Source organism: Heloderma suspectum, chromosome 6 (genome assembly GCF_057233095.1).
Source record: "Heloderma suspectum isolate Gila_16-S chromosome 6, 16-S_ref, whole genome shotgun sequence".
Taxonomy (NCBI): Eukaryota; Metazoa; Chordata; class Lepidosauria; order Squamata; family Helodermatidae; genus Heloderma; species Heloderma suspectum.
Genome location: NC_139463.1, coordinates 102,437,227 through 102,458,777, shown reverse-complemented (window position 1 = coordinate 102,458,777; position 21,551 = coordinate 102,437,227). Strand labels below are relative to the sequence as shown.

Below are 21,551 nucleotides of genomic sequence, written 5' to 3'. Positions count from 1 at the left end.
GATTGCGGGCAGCGGTTTCGGGCACGGAAGGGGTGGGGGAGGCTGCTAGCCAGAACTCCTGGGTTCTAATGGGCTCGAGCCGGAGAAATAGGAGCTAGGATGACTGGGTCCTCCAGGGAGGGAGTGGGGTTTTAATAGGTTGCAGTAGGGGGAGCTGGAAACCAGGACTGTTGAGTTCCCAGGGACAAGAGGAGACACAGAGGGAAGACATGTGCAGACGAGGGAAACGGGGCTTTATTGTGGCGCTATGGCAGGGTGGTATGCTGAAGAGCATTTGTAGGGTGCACAGCTGATTTGGGGTGTGTCTGGGGGGGGGCTTTTCCAAAGTGCTTTGAAGAGCTTAAAGGGGCTGCAATGCAGTATTGGGGTGCTCCTTCCAAGGGAATACCGGAGAGGACTAGAGGGTATGCGTGGATATGCGATGGGGGAGATGGGTTGCTTTATTATAGGGGTTTTGTTTGCCTAGAGCTCCTGATGGGGTGGTAGGCAGAAAGGTTTGGGAGGTTAGAGGTCACAATTTTGAGGTGCTCCATAATTTTGGGAGATTGACTTTTTCTGGGGTGTGTTTATTATACCTCTGCAACACGGGCTGGTAGGGGCAGATTGCTAGTAAATGTCTTGTGTCTGTGGGGGGATTGGGGAATGTCCCTTATTAGCCTTGAGGAAGGAGGCTCTAATTGGGGTGCAGTAACTTTGTCCAGAGGGTGACCATTTAGTTGGAGACAGAGGTTGATGACTGAGTGGATCAGGCTGAGATCCCCTTGATGAATTCTGTGGGTTAAAACGCTACGTCGGAATAAGAATTCTTTCATATGATGGGGTTATAATTCTTTAGAAAGCTGTCCTATTCATTTTGAGGGGATGAACCATGCTAATCTGAAAAAGATTAGGTTTTAGCTCACCCAAACCTTGACTTTAAAACTACAGCATCCTAGTACATTTTTTGAGGTGCTGATTATTCTGTGGAGGAACTGCAAGCTTGAGGGGATACAATCATAACATACTACTTGTTACCTTTGGGGTGGGGGGAACAACAGAGGGTTTGTGTGGCATATTTGATTCACCAAATGTACCCTCTTAATTTGTAGGGGCTTTCTGATACCGGAGGACTTTAAAAAGTACAATATTTGTTTCCCTGAAGATATATATCACAGATTTGATGGTATTGTATGTTGATGTTATTTGTTAGAATCTGTCTTTAAGTAGCTATTAAACTTTAGAAGGATAGATTATTCAGGGAAATGTGAGCTGTAATTCTTGGAAGTATACCCTCCTTATATTGCAGCTAGAGATCTACATAATGCTTCGTGACATCCCAATAATTTTAAACATTTGATAGGAGATTGTAGAAGCTTTATTTGCATTCCTGAGACACTTCTTTCATTATATTTGTGTGTATGTGTGTGTTTTGTGGGGTGAGGAGTGGATGCTCTCAAGGGATATCATTTGGTACATTTGGATGACTTGGGGTTGTAAGATCTTAGGGTGGATCTATGAAGTAAGAGATCCTGGGGTGGAGTTACATAAGGAAGAACCTAATTCACTTGTGGTGCGGGAGCACGTCTGGATTGTTTGAAGGTCACACTAAATTTGAAGGAAGCAATAGCTGCTAAACAAGACTACAACATAAACATTCAATAGAGTAACTTCCTTTTAACAAGGTGCCCTCAAACTCTAAGGCAACTGTACCATTTTTCTTGGGAATAATATTTAGAAAGTGGGTGGTGGGTTCTTCCACCCTCCGATGCTCCCCCAAGCCATGTCAGCTTTTGGGGATGCCCATGAGTGGTATATGGGGGCTCTGAGCCGGCAAGAAGCAGCTGCCTGCCTCCAGGGCCACCGCCATGGAACCTTTCTGGTACGGGATAGTACCACATGCCCTGGTGACTACGTACTCTCCGTCAGTGAGAACTCCAAGGTGAGTTCTGAGCTTCAGTGTCTTTGTAAGAAAAAGTTACATAGGGTTAGAGGGACTATGTTGGAGGAACTGAAGACCCCAAGATAGTGGAGGCCTGATGGCACATTGGAGTTAGGATTTTGGATGTGTGTCTGTTGAGGGTCATGGTGTGATGGCCACCTCCTTCTTTGCCCTTCTGTCTCTTCCAGGTTTCTCACTACATCATAAACAGCCTCCCTGGGCGTCTACGGATTGGGGAGCATGAGTTTGATGGCTTCCCTGCTCTTCTAGATTTCTACCGCCTCCACTACCTGGACACTACCACTCTGGTAGCCCCTGTGGGTCGGGTGGTGGCCCCAGCCTCTGCCCAGCCACCTCCTGCTGGTGAATGGGTCCGTGCCCTTTACGACTTCGTTGGCCGTGACCAGGAAGACCTCCCCTTCAGCAAAGGGGAGCCGCTGAGGGTGTTAGCCAAGCCTGAAGAGCAGTGGTGGACTGCCCAGCGCGCTGATGGGCGTGTGGGCATGATACCTGTGCCGTATGTCCAGCCCTGTCCCTACGCTCACCCCAGCAGCCATGGTGCCCCTCGCCACGCTCCGGTAATAGCGAGAGCAGTGCAACGAAGGGTGCCTGGCGCCAGTGACAAGACAGCACTAGCCTTTGAGGCAAGTTGTGGGATAATCCTTATTGAGGGAGGGTGCAGAAAGCAAACAAATGTCCGGTTATTGTGGGGAGTGGGGGAAGTATGCCCAATAGCCATGCATCTATAGACCACCCATCCCCAGCCTGGTGCTCTCCAGATGTGCTGGACTGCAACATCCATCGTTCCCAGCCAGCATGGCCATTGCAGTTTCAAGCCAACACATCTGGAGAGCAGCAGGTCAGGGAAAGCTGCTGTAGATTAATACTGGGCAATGTCCCTTTTTTCATGGAGATATCCTGGACTGGTGATCACACCTCCCACCCCTAGACAAAAATCCTGTGATCAGAATAATCAGAATAATAAATAATATTAATGTTTTTAATAATGTTATTAATGTTATTAATAATAATCAGAATAATCAGAATCCCATGATCAGAATAAGTGTTACAAATTAATTAGAATAAAATATGTGACTAGCATAGCTCCATTTGGAGACTTGTCTAACAAAATGTTGAATAGGTGTGGAGCAGCTTGAGTGGTGCAGGTGAAGCGGGGGAATACACAGCATTTGGGGCATTAAGGGAGATGTTTTTGGGTATGTGGGGGGTGCCGAAGTCCATTCACACTCCCACTAGACCCCATTCCCGATATCCAGCTATTCTCTAGAATGTTTTGAAAATTATAGGTGCTTGGATTCTGTCATTCCCAGCCATCCAATTACTTGACAGGGGTGATAAAACTCGGCACATTTTGATTCAATACATAGAGGCTTTGATCCTGTTCCTCATTCCAAATGGCAGTTAAGGGAAGATGAGAAGCTACAGACGGTTCTGTGGTTTGTTTTTTCAGAAGAGGGGATTATATGGGGGCAGATAGGTTAAGGAGGAGCTGGCTGCTCAGGTGTGTGTGGGTAGAAAAATAAATCTATGATCTTTTCCTTTCTGAACCCTTTTATGTCCCATGATGCTCTACAGGTGGGTGACCTCATTGCTGTCACCAAGATGAATGTCAACGGCCAATGGGAAGGGGAGCTGAATGGGCGCTGCGGCCACTTCCCCTTCACCCATGTCAAGGTCCTGGACTCTGAAGAAGCCAGTTGAGCATTTGATGTAACCTTTGAACTTTGACTTTCCCTAAATGGGCCATGACCCCTGAACTCTGACCCACACCTGTGAGCTTCTGGTTGTTTTGAACGTTGTACTTCCTAACATGAACCTTGAATTTTGACCTGCCTGGTTGGGCGTTATTGATCATCCAGTTCATTGATATTTTCAGATCCTTGGATATGGACCTCTTCTACCACCTTGAACTCCTTGACTATATGAACATTTCTCCTTGACTTGCTGTTCTTAAATTCTGTGCTAGTTGACCCTATAAACTCTGGGCTTTTATGGGCTTGTTCATATTAGCTCCTGAAGAACATCAATCCTTCAGCCCTGTGGCTTTTGCCTCTGATTATGTGCTCTAGAAACTCACTACTCTGCATCTGGTGACCCCAGAAGCTCTGAGCTTTGATTTTTGGCCCCTTACCCTTGTGTATTCTCCCCCCCCCCATTTGGCCCTGTTCACGTGAGGCCGGGGGCAGTGCTTGGCTTTGACGGGATGGTGGGAATTGCCCACCCACCCCAACTACTAATAGGAACCCTTCACCATTTGTTGTCTGTTCCGAACCGCCTTGTTAATTAAAGTTTCCTGCTGATTATTCCTAGCTGATATTTACTCCTTCTGGGGAGGGGCCTGCTAAAGGGTGAATATGGGAAAAGAGTGGCAGTGTTGCTGTGGTAACCAGCATCACAACCCAGGCCTTGAATGTTGCCATGGTGAACTGGCTGTCAGCCTATTGCTGTAGACAGGAGGAGACTGCAGCAAAAATCACATGTGCTGTTTGGGGCATCTTGGTTTCCACGTTTGTCTTATTTCATCCATGATCTTGCATTTTGTGAGGATCACAGTTTAACTTCCCATGCATACCAACAGTTCCTGCTTACTAGGTATGGTATCTTTTCCTTGACTGAGTTTATATTCAGATTTACTGGAGCCTATCACCCAACTTGATGCCTCTTTTTGATAAGGGTCCTGGCTTTCCCATTTTTGGTACCTTCTCAACGAACATCATTGGGATATTCATAATTTTAGGAAAAGACATCTATGCAAGGGTGTTTGAGAAGATGGTGGAAAATTTTTAACCTATAATGTGGGTAGCCATGTTACCTTTTCAAAACCTATGTGAGCACGCACACATCTTAACCCACATGTCTATAGATGTCTAAACACACAGTATTCTTTCTATGTGACAGAGGAATGCTAGAATCATAGAATTTGAGTTAGAAGGGACCTTGGGAATCATCTAGTCCAACCCTCTGGCTCGATACAGGATCCACAATGCAGGATGCAGCTGCAGCCTCCCTGTCAGGAAGCCATCCGGTCTTTGCTTAAATACCTCCAGCAATGGAGAAACAACCACCTCCCAAGGAATTCCATTCCACTATCAACCTGCTGTTACTGTTAGGATGTTTCTCCTAATGTTTAGCCAAAGTCCTCTTGCCTGCATTTCTAGCCATGGTTCTAGTCCTGCCCCTGGAGCAAGAGGGAACAAAGCTGGTCCTACTCCTAAATGTGGTAGCCCTTCATATATTCGAAGAGAGCTATCCTATGTCTCCTTATCCAGGATAAACTCACCCACCTCTTTCAGTCATTCCATGCAAGACTGGGTTGCAATTCCAAATATGTTGCAGTGGCTAATTTCATGCTCCCGCAAGGAAATGTCTTGTTCCTGTCAACATGTGCTCTGTGCCTCACCCTGAGGCGCTGCTTATATAATGTAAAATGAACATTCCTGTTTTCATCTGACAAACATGGGAGGATGTGATCCTGTCTACCTCATGGTAGTGAGAGGCCTGCTAGAAACCACTCAGCTCCTTTATAATTGGTGCCACTATTTCCTCCTCTCTCAAAAAGAATAATAATTTTGTGTGTGTGAGTGTGAGAGAGTGAGAGAGACAGAGAATGTACAAGAGGTTTCGAGTTCTAATTAGTGTTAGCTGAGATTTATGGACTAGGTGAGAGCCTGCCATGTTCATGTAATTTCACTGTGGCAGGGTAGTCTTCAAGCTTCCCCATCACCACCACTCTGACCATAATAGCCAGAACCTGTTCCTTGTGAAGCTCAGTTGGTCCACCAACACCATTAATTTACAAAAAAAGAGCATTTCACTGTCTGACTCTTCCAACCACAGGCTCTTTGGTGTGGAGTTGCAGTTCCTCCTGGGGGACAGCAGGTGGCACTGGGAGACTTGAGGTCCTGGGCTAGGGGCAAAAATGGAAATCAAATGGAAGCTTAAGTTGCCAGTATTGGGAGAAAAAGAGTCGAGGGCCTTCATGCAAGATGGAGGGTGGGAGTGGAAGTCACTTTATTTAGGCTTCTTATGTGGTGGTGGTGGGGGGGTGCTGGGGAGGATGGATAACTTGTGGATTGAGGCAGAGGGGCATCATACGGGTAACCCCAAAGCATTTAGGCTACAGACATAGGGCAGGGACAAATTATGGGTGGAAAAAATGAAGGATGTTGGCAGATGTAGGGATAGTGTGTGTGGTAGTGGGGAGGACTGTTGGTTGGGAGGCAGCCACTCTGGGGAGAGTTGATTCACAGGTCTGTCAGCCCTTTGCCCTGTGACTCTATCTGTTCCTTGCTCTGCAGGGAATGTCAAGAGCCTCGTGTTTCACATTCCTAGACCCCAAGGCCTAAATTTAGCCTGCCCTGCAAAAGGCCAGGGGTCGGAGAGAAGGTTAGCACTGCCTGTCCCGCCCACGAGGCCCCCCTTTTTATAGCCCCGTCTCTGGCTTTGCCTCTGCCAGTCACCCAGAGCCCTCCGGAGCTGTTGTGTCCTGCCAGAGCCCCCCCGCTACACCCACGGTATGTGGGGAGGTGATGGAAGAAAGGATGGAAATGGGGAGGGGTGTCAAGGGAGATGGGGAGAAGAGGCTGGCAAGAGGCATCTCCAGCTTGGGGGGGTCGTATGAGCTGGGGAGAGATGGAAACCAGCATAGGACTGGCAGGTTTCAAGCTAATAAACTGGGGAGCGGCAAGGAGAGGCAGAGAGATTGCCATGGATATTGGGGGTCCTATTGGGGTGACATTGTGTGAGAAGCTGCCTGTCTGTGGATGGGACATATTATTGGCAGAAATTGTGAGGCATTTGAGGGTTTTTTTTTAATAGATAAAATAAAAGTGTCTTTATTTTGAAGTCCAATTTAGATTTTGAACATATTCAAAAATGGACACTGGATTCCAGCCCTTTTGAAAGAAATGTCTGATCTTTTCCCTTTTTAAAAGTCTACTGGCTGCTCTAAGAAACCATAATATTGGGGCATTAAATATTAGATGGTCTTTCTCCCATTTTTCTCCCTCCCCTGTTTATTATTCCTTTCGGGTGCAATCCTTAGTCTGTTTAGACAGAAAAAAAAGTCCTACAATTCCCTGCATTCCCCAGCCAGCATGACTGGCTGGGGAACGCTGAGAACTGTAGGACATTTTTTCTGTCTAAACATGCTAAGGATTGTGCTCTTACTAGCTATTTGATAAATGTCCAGTTCTACCTATCCGCCTTTTTTTTTCCACTCCATGTAGGACCAGAGGGAAGAACCTGCCCCTCCCTTATATCATCTACCACAGCTGTTTCCTCCTTTGACTGCTGTAAGGACTTGCAAAAGTCTTGCACAGCTGCTGATTCTTTGAGGAAGTACTGTTCACTCAATCTCCTTGTATCTGGAGCACAGCTGTGTCTGTCTCAATCCTTCCTTTGTCACTAGCGGTTGCCCCATCTGTCCTCTCTAGGTCTGGGTGTGTTGTACTATCCCATATTTTGTCTAGTAACCAGTGGTCATCAAGCGTATAGCCTTGCGTTGCCTGGGCCTCCATTACAGCTTAAGTTTTTTGTTCTTTTTTACTCCCAGAGTGCAGGACACGGAATAATGGGCTCAAGTGACAGGAAGCCAGATTCCGGCTGAACATCAGGAAAAACTTCCTGACTGTTAGAGCCATACGACAATGGAACCAATGGCCTGGGGAGGTGGTGGGCTCTCCCACACTGGAGGCGTTCAAGACGAGGCTGGACAGCCATCTGTCAGGGATGCTCTGACTTGGATTCCTGCACTGAGCAGGGGGCTGGACTCGATGGCCTTGAGGGCCCCTCCCAACCCTACTATTCTATGATTCTATGACTCCTCCTTAATTCCCTTCCATCTCTGTCTTGTCTGTGTAAAACAGTTTTTACAAGTGCATCTTTGAATTGCTCTTGTTTTCCCTGTATCTGTAGCTCAAGTGTAAAAGCTACAGTGAATGCTAACATTTCCAGACTAAAGATGTTCCAGACTGAAGATGAAAGCTCTCTTTAACTTGTGCCAGAGAGCCTCTGGATCACCCTTCCTGAACCTGGTGCCTTTCAGATGCATGGTACTACAATTCCCCTTACGGGTATGATGGGAGTTGTAGTACAATGCATCTGAAGGGCACCAGGTTGAGGAAGGCTGCTCTGATCAGAGACCACATCCTTGCTGTGTACTGTTTACTAGATCACTGCTGATGCTTAATGGAGGGTCTGCTTTGCTTTTGTGTACTTCGTTGTATTGTGATAATCAGAAGTAGTTCTGTGCAGGGACTTGGAGCATGCCAGCTTCTTGTTTTGGTTGCTCTTCTCCCGCTACCTGGCTCTTTTGGGGTAACCACTTCTAGAGAGGTAGCTGTGTTATTCCGGGGGCCATCCTATGCATGCTGGCTAGGAAATGCTGGGTGTTGTAGGACTGCTTTCTGTCTAAACATGCATAGGATTGTGCCCTTGGTCTGTTGCAGCTAAAACAACCGAGTTTCATGCCATCTTTAAAATCTAACAGATTGACTGTATTACAGGTTTTCATGGACTAAATTCCATTTCATGCATCTGATTAGTTGGATTTTAGTCCAAGAAAGCTTCTGCTACAATAAATCTGCCACAAGGCTTGTTGCTAGGGGTGAGGTGGGGGAGAGAACATGGAAGTCTTCCTGGACCTTCAGCAGTTGCCTGCTATGCAGAAATGTTGGCAACACTTTCTTTGGGAAGTGGGCGGCAGTGGAGGGGGGGGGCTCTGTCTCCTACAGTTCTGCATTATAAGCAATGGAAAAAGACATGGGAGCCTTACCAATAAAAAGGTGGCAACTTGGACCCTGTCTACTCTCCCCTTCCTTATTTGGGGCTCTCATAATTCTTAGCATTGGGGGGAGTGCAGGTGTTTGACTGCATGATTGTTTAAGAGTGGCTGAAATACTGCTAGGCAGGAACTTTAGGAAGGGTGGGATATAATTGTGGTCAGGAGAAGGAAGCTACTCTTGCAGGCCCTGAAGAGGTGGAACAAATAGCCTAGCTGCACCTGCACCCACTCCCACCTATATCTTTTAACAAGTGCCTGCTATGCAGAAATCTGAAAATTTATTTATTTAGTGATAGAGTGGCAGGGAAAGCATTATCTGTTGAACAACTGCCTGATATGCCAAAATCTAAGAGGTGATAGTGTGGTGGGGAAGAGCTTTACCTGTTGAATGGTTGCCTGTCCTGCAGAAATTAAGGACAAATGGGATAGGAAGAAGTGGCAACTTTACTAGAAGTGGGGTGGTGGTGGTGCTGAGAACAGGGAAAATATGGCAAGATTAAGGGGTGTGCATCAGTAGTGGAAGGGTGTGGTGTGCAGGGGGTGTCGTTGGATGAGGACTAGGAATGCAAGACTGATTGTGACCTTTCTGCCCTTTTAGCTGGGGTTTTTGGCAGGGCATCCCCCAGGCAGCCTATCCTGCTGGGGGGGGGGGGGGCAGAGGGGAGAAAGAAGGCTTCCCTTGCTACGTGCTTCCCTGCACACAAAGACCAGTGACTCAGCTATTACCGTATTCATCCCAAGAGAAGCCCAGTTTGGATTCAAACCTGGGCTAGGCTACCAAGAAGGTTCTGGAGAGGGCTTGGGAAGCTAAGGCAAAGGGGAGGGGGGTGTTGCATTCCCATGTTACACTGACCCCACAAGTGTCTGCCCTTTTCTCTCCTGTCGTAAATCAAACAGCAGCTGCCTCTCACCTCCCAGGCGTTGAGGTGTTACATAACCCCACCTGGGTTGGTACATCTTTCTGTTACTCCCTGCACCATTTGCTGCTCCATCTAATAGCCCTGCTCAGTACAAAATGGCAGTCAGTCACCCCCTGCTAGCCTAGTCTGACAGATGTCCCTCAATGCTAATATCCACTCCACCCCACAACACATCTAGGGATGCATAAATTTACAAGCTTTACTCCAGGCTAATTAATTAATCTATGAGAGTTTAGATCCCCTACTCTGTAAATACCCAGTCACAGTGTGTGGAAATGTTCCCTTTTAGAACTAAAAACAAACAAACCTATTGCAGTGTCGTTGCAATGTGGGTGAGTTGCACCTTACGTTATTCTGCTCCCTTGGCTGCAAGGAGAATTGGTTCCAGAGTGCTCTTAGCTTCTAAACAGGGAATGGATGGGGCTCAAGCTAGTTTCACCTTGATGAAAGGCATTCTGTGGATGCTCAAATATGCTGTTCTTAACATATTACGTCAAAGACCAGAGTAGAGTGAAGACAAGTTCCCGGGAAGAAACCCTGACTCAGGTTAGGCTCTGGACAGGATTCAAAGGGGTTCCGATGATATTCTCTTATTATAATTAGACAGCTGGATGGGTTAAGTGTCAAGGTTTTGAGTCACTACTGAGACTCTCCCTCCTTCCTTCCCTGGTCCTAGGTTCTCAGCATTAGCAGCTAGCTGTCTGCAGCATATTTGCCCCAATGTTTAAGAGCACATGGTGTATGTACGAAATTGTTTGTGGGGACACAACTATAGAACTGGGCACCTGGGCTTATTAAAAAAAAGAAAAACCCTGCAGCCTCCATGTTGATAAGCCACTGATTCCACCTAGCTGCATGAGGCCCTGCCACTTTTGCAGGCAATTCAGAATCTCCTCCATCAGCCCTTGCTTCTAATTGTCTATCAATCTGATCTGTAACATAGAAAAGCCCTGCTGAATCAGACCAAAGGCCTACCTAGTCCTGCGTTCTGTTTGCGCAGAGCCCATCACGGGAAGCTCACTAGCAGGACATGAGTGCAACTGCATCTCCTGTTCATGTTTCCCAGCAAGTGGTATTGAGAGGCATACAGACTCTGATACTGGAGGCAATATGTAGCCACTGTGACCAGTCGCCACAGATAGCCTTCTCCATGAATTAGTCCAATCCCCTCTTAAAGCGGTCCAAGTTGCCACTACATCTCGTGGCAGCGGATTCCACAGTTTATGCGCTGCGTGAAGCCGTTTGCTCTGGAGTGATTTGAGATAGAGCCATCTTCCCTGTAAATGCCCTTAGACTGGCAGCCTCTCTGAGGCATGGCAGGCACCCTAGTTTCTCCATGCCACCAGTTCCATCTTATCGTTCCCACACCGCTTTCTCTCTCCATCACCTCCCTATGCCCAGCCCAGTCTCTTTTTTTGCAGCTATGCCTCAACACTCATGGGCTGGAGGGATCCAGAAATAGCAGTGTGTCCTTCAGAAAAGGACAGAGTTGGAGGAAGGGGATCAAGTGTCCCCTTGAAAGGTCAATGCTGAAACTGGAGTCTGGGAGGGGATGTAAAGGGAAAAGTCCTGTGGAGACACGCTAATTTGGCTTATTTGCCAACCCCCTCACCCCAACACATGCATTTGAGAAACCTCCTGGCTTCCTTAGGAAGAGGGGAATGACAATTATTTATCCCTTCGTATTCTTTAACTGCGCATCTGATAATAAACAAGGTGGTTAAAAAGTGGATTTCTCTACACTAGTTTCATTGGATGCATCTAAGCGAAAGGAGGTTCTAATACGTGTTAATTATTATTGCAAGTACGAAACCAGATCTGGGCGATCTTAGCCCTGTGTAAACGTGCACAGGATTTTGCAACCTTAACGTTTATTACACAGCCACCGGCCCGGCGGCGTGAATTACATCTCTAGCTTTCCATGCCTGACTCAGCGGAGGCGAACAATTGACCCTCCACGTCGCGCTTCGTTTCCTTCTATTTAAATAAATACCTCCCCGATATTTCGGGGAGGGCTCGGGCCCTTTAAGTCTCCTCCCCCCCCCCTTCAGTGAGTCAATCTCACACCCTGTTCCGCCTGGCTGAGCTGCGTGACGTTCGATTCTGGGGCGCTGGAGCTCTGAGCGTTCGATTCGAGCTCCTCACTTCGCTCCCGCGCAGCCCAGGCTCTCGTCCGCTGCTGCAGACTTTTCCCCGAGGTAAAGAGCCATCCATCTTGATTTAGAGATTAGGAAGCGTGTGTGAGCACGGTGTGTGGCGCGGGGGAGGGATAAAAGAGAAAAACGAAGAATGTTTCCAGGGGCGATTGGGGAAGCAGTTAGTTTCTCCCCCACACACACCTTCCCTTTTTTTTAAAATGCAGGAATCTGGTTTTCAGATAGACAGGTAAGATGGAGACAGTACGGCATGCTTAGCTGTGAAGAGAGGAGAAAGCCCTCCGGGTGGGGGAGGGGAGCAGCAGATGAAGTCACGTGGCAAAGCTTAATCCGCAACTGTTGCGCAGGGGGAAGAGGGGGACCGGACTTATATTCTAACTGGAAGGAAGAGGTTTATAGTACCTTATCGTAAAAATTCCACACTGCTACACCCCCCCCTTCCCAGTTTTCTGCTATTTGCCTAATTTTCTTTGTTCTATTGGGAAAGGTATGTGGTGATGGGAGAATCTGAAGCATCACGGGTGAGGCGGGCTGGTATCGGGGACGTTGGGGTGACGGCCGGTTTGGGATAAAAGGCTATTTCCTCTGTCCTTGAAACGTCCTTGACTTGGTTTCTGGTAATTTGCCACGTGCTGGAGAATGCTTTAAAAATATACCTACACTCTCTCTGGCCCAGCCTTACCCAACTTGGCACCTTCCAGATGTGTCAGAATACAACTCCAGATGCATTGAGTTCCAGGTCCAGGAAGGCTGCTCAAGCATTGCATTGGGGGATCCCTGTTGAGCTTTGCAGGAATCCTTTGATCTCTGTGGCAACGGGGAGGGGAAGAACTGTTAAGTTCTCCTCTTCTCCCCCCCTGCCACCCACCCACCCACCCACCGCCTGCCAGTCTGTACAGACGTCAAACCTGTGGCTCTGGCATGAGTGTCTCCTGCAGGCTGCCAAGCACACAGGAACAGGCAGAATCTGGGAGACAAGTAACGGGTGCTAGGGGACCATGGTGCCAGCCTATTGACCATTCCCTGCCTTCTCCAGTTTAGTCATTCAAGATGCCTCACCAATACCCAGCCTTGACCCCTGAGCAGAAGAAGGAGTTGGCAGAGATTGCCCACCGCATTGTGGCCACTGGCAAAGGCATCCTTGCTGCTGATGAATCCACCGGTAAGAAATGCTGGCACAGATTAAGAGGTGCTGGAGAGGGAGGGTGAGGGGATGAAAGGACAAGGCATTAGAATTGTAAAAGGGCTGGGTGTCTTGTGTCTCGATTTCACAATTGACACCCATCTGCTTTATCCCCTTGTCTGCCTCCTAGGCAGCATTGCCAAGCGCCTCCAGTCCATTGGCGCTGAGAACACTGAAGAGAACCGTCGCTTCTACAGGCAGCTGCTGTTCACCGCAGATGACCGCGTCAACCCTTGCATTGGTGGAGTTATTCTCTTCCACGAGACCATGTACCAGAAGGCTGATGATGGCCGCCAGTTCACCCAAGTCATTAAGGATAAGGGCGGCGTTGTTGGCATCAAGGTAACTGGCATGTGTGATGAATCTTGAGATCTGTAGCGTGGGAGCCCCTTCTGTAGGTTGCCACCATATGCCTTGCCTGAGAAATGGGCCTGTATTCTTGTGATACATGTTCAGGAAAGCTACATGACCTTGTAAAAGATGACACAGGGCAGGAAAAGGGGGCTTCATACGAAACTAGTTTGGAGCGCTGGGAAGATCAAAATTGAAGGGCTTTTCCCCTTCCCTCATCTGTTCCGTAAAGAAATCTTAGTCGAACTGTGTTGGGTTTCATGTGATCAGTTCGCATACGAATAAATTAATTGTGAAGAGAAACCATACTCTTCTTAAATGTAAATAATGCTTACACAGGTCACCACAGGCACCATCTTAGTAGACTTCCCTCTTGTCTGGGAAGGGAAGAATACCTCTTCTAATATGACACCTGCCATTTTTGCAAGTAATTATGTCAGAAATGATTCCGTTCTTTGCATGATTGTGGGCAGACAGCTTTTTTTTAATCAACCTAATGAACCACCTAAACGTTGCAGTCATAGCTCATAACTTTTTCACGTGCTTAATTGGAAAGTAATTTAAGGGGGTATCACAGTAAGACCTTTATTAGGCTACCTCAGCTGTCACAATACTGATAGCCCATACTGGGCTGGTTTGCATGATCAAAACAAGCCACTGTGGCTTGTTGTGAGCACAGTGTGTGCTGGGCATGATTTGCATAATCGCCACTTGGCCGTGGCTTATTGTGTTGTCCAAACCTGGGTGGTGTGGCTTGTTGGAAGAGTAACCCTCCAACAAGCCATGTCACCAGGGTTCGGAAGATACCACAAGCCACTTCCGGACAATGATTACGCAATCATGTAAGCCATGGTGGCTTGTTTTGATCATGCAAACCAGGTCTCTGTGTAAGCTTTCAAGTTCTCCAGAACTTTTCATTCAGCAGAATGGTAAACAAAGCTACCAAAAGAAAACCAATGGGGGAGGGAGTGGCGAATGTTCAAGCCATGGAATCTGCATTCAGTTCACCTTCCCCAGCCTGGTGTCCTCCAGATGTTTTGGACTAGAACTCCCAGGATTTGTGACCACTGGCCATGTTGGCTGAGGCTTATGGGAGTTGTAGACTAAAACATCTGGAGGACACCAGATTGGGGAAGACTGAGTTATAGTCTTAAGATGGAAAGCAGAAGGAGGCTGCAGACATTCAAATGAAGGTGGAGGTTTTGGAACGCTTTTATATTTTCATCTGGATGAGCTATTTCCTCCTGTTTCCAAACTCCCACTACTGCTAGAGATTGGAATCTCAACTATACTACACATGCCTCTTGGGGGTAAGTAAATTATCATGTCTCTGAACCAGAGGACCTTTCAGGACTGGGTGGCCTAGTGAGTTAAGATGCCAGCAGAAAAGTGAGAGCCAGCATTTTTGTAGTGATTCCTTACAAAGGACTTCATAGGAGACTTGTTGTATAGCTCAGTGAGGAGAAATGCTTCAGGAAATAATGTGACCTGTCATAGGTCTGACAGGCTTTCCTCTTACTTTTCCTCCCTGCAGGTTGACAAAGGTGTTGTGCCTCTTGCTGGGACTAATGGAGAGACCACCACCCAGGGTGAGTGTGTGGGAGGAGAAGTTCTGAGGGGAGCACAAGTAATGAGGGAAACCCGGAGCTAGGTAGCACTTGGGGCAGTAGATTGCTTTGTCCTTAACTGCTTCTTACCTGTGCAGGTCTGGATGGCTTGTCTGAACGTTGTGCCCAGTACAAGAAGGATGGTGCCGACTTTGCTAAGTGGCGCTGCGTCTTGAAGATCACTCCAACCACCCCGTCCCACCTGGCCATCATGGAGAATGCCAATGTGCTCGCTCGTTATGCCAGCATCTGCCAGCAGGTGGGTGTGCCAAGTGGTGTGGGGGACAGGGAGACACTTAATGGCATAGTGGCTGTTTCCCTGATCCATGGCAGTGGCTGCCTGTGTTGCTATGGAAGCCTTTTATTGGGGGTACAGTGTAAGGACAGAGCCATATGGAAAATTTATTTATTTCATTTCTCTACCACCCAATAGCCGAAAAGGGCTGTAGTTCCATGGTAGGGTACATGCTTTGCATGCAGAAGGCCCAGGTTTGATCCCTGGCATCTCTAGGTAGGGCTGGGAAAGAGCCCAAAACCTTGGAGAGCCATTGCCATTCAGTGCCCAGGAATCTAAGCTGGATGGATCAGTGGTCCCACTTGCTATAAGGCTGGTTCCCACATTCCTAAGAGCACATGCATTGCAGGCAGAAGAGCTCAGGTGCGATCCCCAATTAAAGGGTCCCAGGTGGCAGAGTTGGGAGAGGCCTATGCTTGGGGGGTAGGGGGCACTGCCAGCCAGAGTACACAGCAAAGGTCTGGCTCTGCATTATGTAGCTCCTTAAATATGTGTCACAGCTTGGTTGTGGAGAGTGTGTCTCAAGATGGTAGTGTTGAAATGGCAAGTTTCGTCGTCTTCACAGAAGACCGCTCTGGGAAATTTCCCAAGGACAGCGAGTGTCCTTCTTTTGCCAATGGGTGGAGATGGTTTTCTTTTGCTGCAGTACCCATGTGTCACTGCAAGAGGGCACCAAGTAATTCAGTAGGCTAGGCGTGCTGTTGCAAGGTTTCCCCACCAGATGGAATTTCCAGCCACAATGTACATGAACTAGGAAGGAGTTAGATGAACTTAGTGGAGGCTGGTGGCTCCAATGTCGGTGGGGCTGTAAATCCACTCCAGGTTTCAGTCAGAACTCTAAAGGGGCTATCCAAGGAGCACCTTGGATAGCCCCTTTAGAGTTCTGACTGAAACCTGGAGCAGATTCACAGCCCCACCGACATTGGAGCCACCGACATTGGAGCCACCGGCCTCTACTGGATGTACTCAGGAGCTTTGCGTGATGCTCCCAGACACCAGGTGGGGATGCCTTGTGGCTGTCTTAAAACACATCTAGCTGGAGGAGTTATCATTATAGATGTTCAGTTCAATGTTCTTCTTGCAACTTCTTGAGGTGTAGTGGTTAGTGTGTTGGACCTGGACTCTGGAGTTCCAAATTCTAGTTCCCGCTTGGCCATGAAGTTCACTGGGTGACTTTGGGCCAGTCACTGACTCTCAGGCTAATGTACCTCACAGGTCGTTGTGAGGATACAAATGGAGAGGATGAGGACCACGTAAGCCCCCTTGGGTTCCGTGCAAGAGGGAAAAAGGTGGGATATAAATGAATAAATATTAAAAAATAAACTAGGAATTAAATAATTTTTAGGGGTAATTGTTAGCTCTGTTATTTATTTTGTATTCTAACCATTCACCCCTTTGTCCCTCTTTAACCCCAGAATGGGATTGTTCCTATTGTGGAGCCTGAAATCCTTCCTGACGGTGACCACGATCTCAAACGCTGCCAATATGTGACAGAGAAGGTGAGGGAGATGGTGGGAGGAGTCTTGCTGAAAAGGGGAAGGGCTTAATGTACATGGTTGCAATCTCTGTCAGGAGGGACTGGCTTTCTGTCTCCAGGGTTTGAATGGAAAGGTAGGATCTCGACACAATTTCCTAGCATTGACTTCTGCCCTGGACAGGTTCTGGCTGCTGTATACAAGGCCTTGAGCGACCACCACATTTACCTGGAGGGGAGCCTGCTCAAGCCAAACATGGTGACAGCTGGCCACGCCTGCACCCAGAAATACTCTGCTGAGGAAATTGCCATGGCAACGGTTACTGCCCTGCGCCGCACCGTGCCCCCAGCTGTGACTGGTAAGAAAAGGGGCCTAGAAGTGCCCATTTCCTCCTTGCCCCCACATAAATATGTGAACTCGTAGACTCGTGCTTTTCTTTGGCAACATGGTAGCCCTGAGTGATCACTTATGGGTGGCTGGGCTTCTACATTACAGCAATACCTTAGAACAGCCTTCCCTCAACCTGGTGTCCTCCTGATGTCTTGGACCAAGTCCCAGCAGCCCCAACCAGCATGGCCAATGGTCAGGAATCCTGGGAGTTGTAGACCAAAACATCTGGAGGGCACTAGGTTGGGGGAAGGCTGACTTAGAAACTACCCCTGCATGACCCTTGGGTGGTATGGGTTATGAAGTGGAAGTGTTTTGCTGCTGGCTAGTATATTGCTGCAATAATGTACAAATCTGATCAAAGAATCTACTCCAACCTTGCTGTTTCCTGGTGCTACCAACTGCTTGGAGAGCTTCCTATGTTTAGAACATTGCCTCCCCCCCCCCGCTTTAAAAACCTTGTACACAAGTTGCACTCCACCCACTTAGCTGGAACTGATTCCTGAAGGGCTGGGGTGGTGATTCAGGAGACTCAGGTGAGACAAGAATAGCTTAACTTCTGTTCCTAATCTTCTCCACTACTACACTGCTCCAGTGGAAATGTCCTCCTCCTCCCTCTCTCCACTCCCCTTAATTCTGCCTTCCTCAGATCTTAAATCCACCCCTTCTCTTCCTGCAGACTGCTAACTTTTGTCTTCTGTCACAGGCATCACCTTCCTGTCTGGTGGCCAGAGTGAGGAAGAGGCCTCCATCAACCTGAATGCCATCAACAAGTGCCCCCTACACAGGCCATGGGCCATGACCTTCTCCTTTGGCCGTGCTCTGCAAGCTTCTGCCCTCAAGGCCTGGGCTGGCAAGAAAGAGAACCTCAAGAGCGCTCAGGAGGAATACATCAAGCGTGCTTTGGTAGGTCTTGCCCAGGTTTCTCTACCTAGCCATGGAATTTAGCAGATCAAAGCCAAGGGGCTGGGAATTGGAAGAGTGGGAGGGAGAGTGTGTGATGCAGCTCCCAAAAAGCAGTACTCTGCTGGAGGCCCTCGAAGTCTTTAATAAGACTTTTATTACTAGAAAGAGGACTAAATACAACAAATCTGGCTGAGTGGAAAAACAGAAAGACAAGATTATTTTAGTGAGAACAATTTTGTGTATGTGTGTGTTAAGTCACACATGACATGCGGAGCCAAGGTTCCCAGATTCCGTTCCTCCAGCCCTTTGGGGAAAGAGGATGGATGAGTGAACGGGAGGAGGTTTTGCACTTGTCAGCCACAGTTTTAGGGGAGAGGCTTGGAGGTAACCAAGGCTCCTTGGTTCTCTTTCTTGGCAGAGGATAGGAGTTCAGCATGTTAGGAGAGGGCAGGTGAAAACTCCAGGTCCCAATTTGTACTGTGGATCTCTGTGAATCAATTAAGCTTGGGAGGAGGGTGCAGGGAATATGAGATGTGCCTTTTTTTCTTTTGAGATGAGACGAATCCCGACTCTTTTCCCCTCCCCTTTTTAGGCCAACAGCCTTGCTTGCCAGGGTAAATACGTTTCATCTGGCAAAAGTGGAGCAGCTGCATCTGAATCCCTCTTTGTATCCAACCATGCTTATTAAAATCAGAGGCTTGGTTGCATTGTCTGCTCTCGTTGTTACATTGTGCCTGAGCTACTGTGGTGTCTTGTTGTTTGTTCTTCGCCTCTTCCCTTCCTGCCAACTTCTCTTGTAAGGGAAAGGTATGAATCTTTGCCTTGCCTGGAAAGAACACAGAAGTCTTGGCTTGTTCCTCTCTCTAACTTACACCCCGCCACCACCTTTGTATACCTCTGTATGTGATGTCCAGCTTCTCCTTCTGGTGACCGACGACACTCCTGGTCTGTGGCCAAAACACCAAAATGTCTCCGGAGCTGGGACAACTGACTCACGGACCTCTAGAAATAAAGAGTATCTATTTAAACATTGCAAGTGCCTCTGTTTGTTCCTCCAAAGAACTTAAGGCTTGGATTGGGGTGGTGATGGAGGCTAGCCCTCTAGATGTTGGTGAACACCCATCAGTCCTAGCTAGCATAGCCAGTGGTGAGGGATGATGATGGGAGTTGCTACCCAATTACACCTGGAGGACCACATCTTTCCTATACCTGCCTTAGCTGTTAAGGCTTCATCCACCCCTATGCTGAGGAGGAGACATCACAATGCTGTAGGCTCCAAACCCTTCCAAAAGTCATATAAGATGCTGCCTTTTGCTGAGTTTGCTGACCATTACTGTCAACTCTAGCTGGTAGTAGCTCTCCAGGGCCTTGAGTAGATGTTTTTACTCACCTTGCTGTGTGAGACCCTCTGTGAGATGCTCGAGGCATGAACACATACAGACCTTTTGAATTACAATCCTTCCCCTTAAAGAACCTAAGTCCTACAGTCCGAAGACCTTGAGAAAAATAGTGGTAAACACTGACATAAGCCATAGCAGGGAGGCTTGAGGACCTGCCTGCTTGGTCCTCCCCCTAAAAGACTGGCTAGAGCAGGGGTAGGCAAGCTTTTTGGCCTATGGGCACATCTGGCAAACTGTTCTGGGTACCACCACAAAATGGCTGCCATGGGGAGGCATGGGTAATCACAGAGGCCAAGTAACCTGCCCAAAAGACTATACAAGGCAGAGGTGGGATCTGAACATTAACACACTGAACAACTACTTTGAATCCATGTTTAGCAGCAACAGAAACCTATTTCACAGAAGGCAAACTCTTTCACCTGCCAGCCTTATTCCCCTCAGTTTTTTCTCTCAGACCAGCTCACCACCCATAGATACATGCTTGCTCTCATTCCACCACACATACACTCCCCCAGCCAACCATCCTCATGCATGCATACAAACTTCCCATGTCTCCAGCATGCATACACGCACACACTCTTACCCTTCTTTAGGTTCCTTCCAACATCCCCTCCCCCCACAAATCCTTTCTTTCTCACACACATTCAGTTCTCATCCATTCAAGCACAGATAATGGCTTGAATAGATTGCCTCCCCAAACCCTCAGATTGCTCCCAGGTGGTTTCCCTGACATCCCAACCAGCTGACTTACTGCTACTCTTCCTAGCCCCCTCTGTACTGCTCTCACTGCCTCCAGCTTACCAGACAGAAGTCAAAGGAGTCCCTTTATCTTTTCCCTCTTCTTTGTGGCTGGGCATTCTGCAGAGGAAAGCATCAGCCACTCAGCATCTTCATTTCGTAAGAATGTCTGAGCCCCATGTGTGGCCCAGAGGCATTCATGGGAAATGAAGATGGCAGCAGCTAGAGGCTCTCATTTTGCTCTGAAGTGATCCTAGCTGCAGGTAAGAATTTTTAAATTGTTCTTTTTTAAGGTGCCTGCAGGCACCGAGTTGCCAGCCCCTGGGCTAGAGGCCTGTAGGATAGGAATATGGCATTTATCAGGAATTTTGAGAATGAGCTACAAGAAATTGAGGTATCTCTTGCAGCACTCTTTAGCTGCTTTTTTACCACATGGAAGAGACTCCAGTTTGCAGTGACACAGAGCAGAGGTGTTGAATCTCTTTCACAGCCTGAGGGCTCAATTCCATTTACAAAAAGCTCTTGAGGATGGCATTCCAGTAGTGGGTGGCGCCAAAATACTTAAAATACCAGCATATTATAGCTTAGGAGAAGCATTTCATCCTTTTAGAATAGGGCACAACAGTGCAAAAGCTGGCAAACCACCAAATTGGCCATCAGGGAAAGGAGGTATGGCCATTTGGGAAACCCTGGAGGGCCACATTTGGCCTGCAGGTCTCCGGTTCTGCACCTCTGAAATGGAAAAGTGCAACCACAATTAGTACTTGTTTTGAAAGATTTAAGAACTGATGGTCTGGCTAGTCCAACAGGAACAGGATCTATGAGATGTATTTCAGTGGAATAACAAAAGTTTGCATGATACTGGTTTGTTACGCTACCATCTTGCCAATCTTTTATCTCTAAGGTTTTGAAAGCCATTTATTGTACACAATACAGAACAGAGGGTCTGTCACGAATTTTGGATGGCCTGAAAAAACAAACTGAATCAGACCCTCAACTCATTTAGAAAAATCTCACATTCCAGAAGCAGCATCACAAGGGAACCTGTTTTCACTTTCCTAAGCTTGGGAAAGCATTATTTTAGTGGCATTGGCTATGTCTTCCCAAAGGGGGTTGTATTCCATTGGGGAGTGGGATGTGATTCCCCATTCAACTCATTACGTACCTTATTGGCCCTAAACATAAGTGTTTCCAAGGGATAAGAGAAGCTAACAAGCCTCCATAGACTGTCAGACTAACAATCTCCGCACAGTATGATCTCAGTTCCTTGTGTCCATAGGAATGTAGGATGCTGTCTTACATGGACTCAGTAAACTGGTCATCTAGCTCAGTGCTGCCTGTACTGATTAGCAGCAGCTCTCTAGGATATCAGACAGAGAGCCTTTCCAGCCCTGCCTGCAGTTGCCAGTG

General features: G+C 47.7%; 2 protein-coding genes across 4 annotated transcripts; both read left to right on the top strand.

The window, feature by feature from the left end:
- LOC146342167 (crk-like protein) lies at positions 1-4,249 on the top strand. Of its 2 annotated transcripts, XM_084805769.1 has the most exons (5): positions 1-404; positions 1,089-1,162; positions 1,715-1,918; positions 2,107-2,562; positions 3,515-4,247. In XM_084805769.1, the coding sequence occupies exons 2-5, from the start codon at positions 1,160-1,162 to the stop codon at positions 3,638-3,640; spliced, it is 789 nt and encodes a 262-aa protein (XP_084661895.1). In that variant the 5' UTR covers positions 1-404; positions 1,089-1,159; the 3' UTR covers positions 3,641-4,247. The 2 variants fall into 2 exon arrangements, with proteins under 2 accessions (XP_084661895.1, XP_084661894.1); XM_084805768.1 differs by lacking the exons at positions 1-404; positions 1,089-1,162 and having other exon boundaries at positions 1,228-1,918; positions 3,515-4,249.
- A 7,486-nt stretch (positions 4,250-11,735) lies between these two features.
- On the top strand, positions 11,736-19,037 carry ALDOA (aldolase, fructose-bisphosphate A). 2 transcript variants are annotated; one of them, XM_084805763.1, is made up of 9 exons: positions 11,736-11,841; positions 12,836-12,961; positions 13,113-13,324; positions 14,868-14,922; positions 15,039-15,199; positions 16,651-16,734; positions 16,894-17,068; positions 17,804-18,003; positions 18,596-19,037. In XM_084805763.1, exons 2-9 carry the CDS (start codon positions 12,850-12,852, stop codon positions 18,689-18,691), a joined length of 1,095 nt encoding a protein of 364 aa, XP_084661889.1. In that variant the 5' UTR covers positions 11,736-11,841; positions 12,836-12,849; the 3' UTR covers positions 18,692-19,037. The 2 variants fall into 2 exon arrangements, with proteins under 2 accessions (XP_084661889.1, XP_084661891.1); XM_084805765.1 differs by having other exon boundaries at positions 11,736-12,028.
- Positions 19,038-21,551: the final 2,514 nt, after the last annotated feature.

Excerpts from the sequence above, each read along its gene's own strand:
- LOC146342167 (XM_084805769.1), top strand. Across the intron at positions 1,919-2,106 it reads CCGTCAGTGAGAACTCCAAG|GTTTCTCACTACATCATAAA; the intron begins GTGAGTTCTGAG and ends TGTCTCTTCCAG. Across the intron at positions 2,563-3,514 it reads AGACAGCACTAGCCTTTGAG|GTGGGTGACCTCATTGCTGT; the intron begins GCAAGTTGTGGG and ends GATGCTCTACAG.
- ALDOA (XM_084805763.1), top strand. The coding sequence starts at position 12,850 with ATGCCTCACCAATACCCAGCCTTGACCCCTGAGCAGAAGAAGGAGTTG. Across the intron at positions 15,200-16,650 it reads ATGCCAGCATCTGCCAGCAG|AATGGGATTGTTCCTATTGT; the intron begins GTGGGTGTGCCA and ends CTTTAACCCCAG. Across the intron at positions 18,004-18,595 it reads AATACATCAAGCGTGCTTTG|GCCAACAGCCTTGCTTGCCA; the intron begins GTAGGTCTTGCC and ends TCCCCTTTTTAG.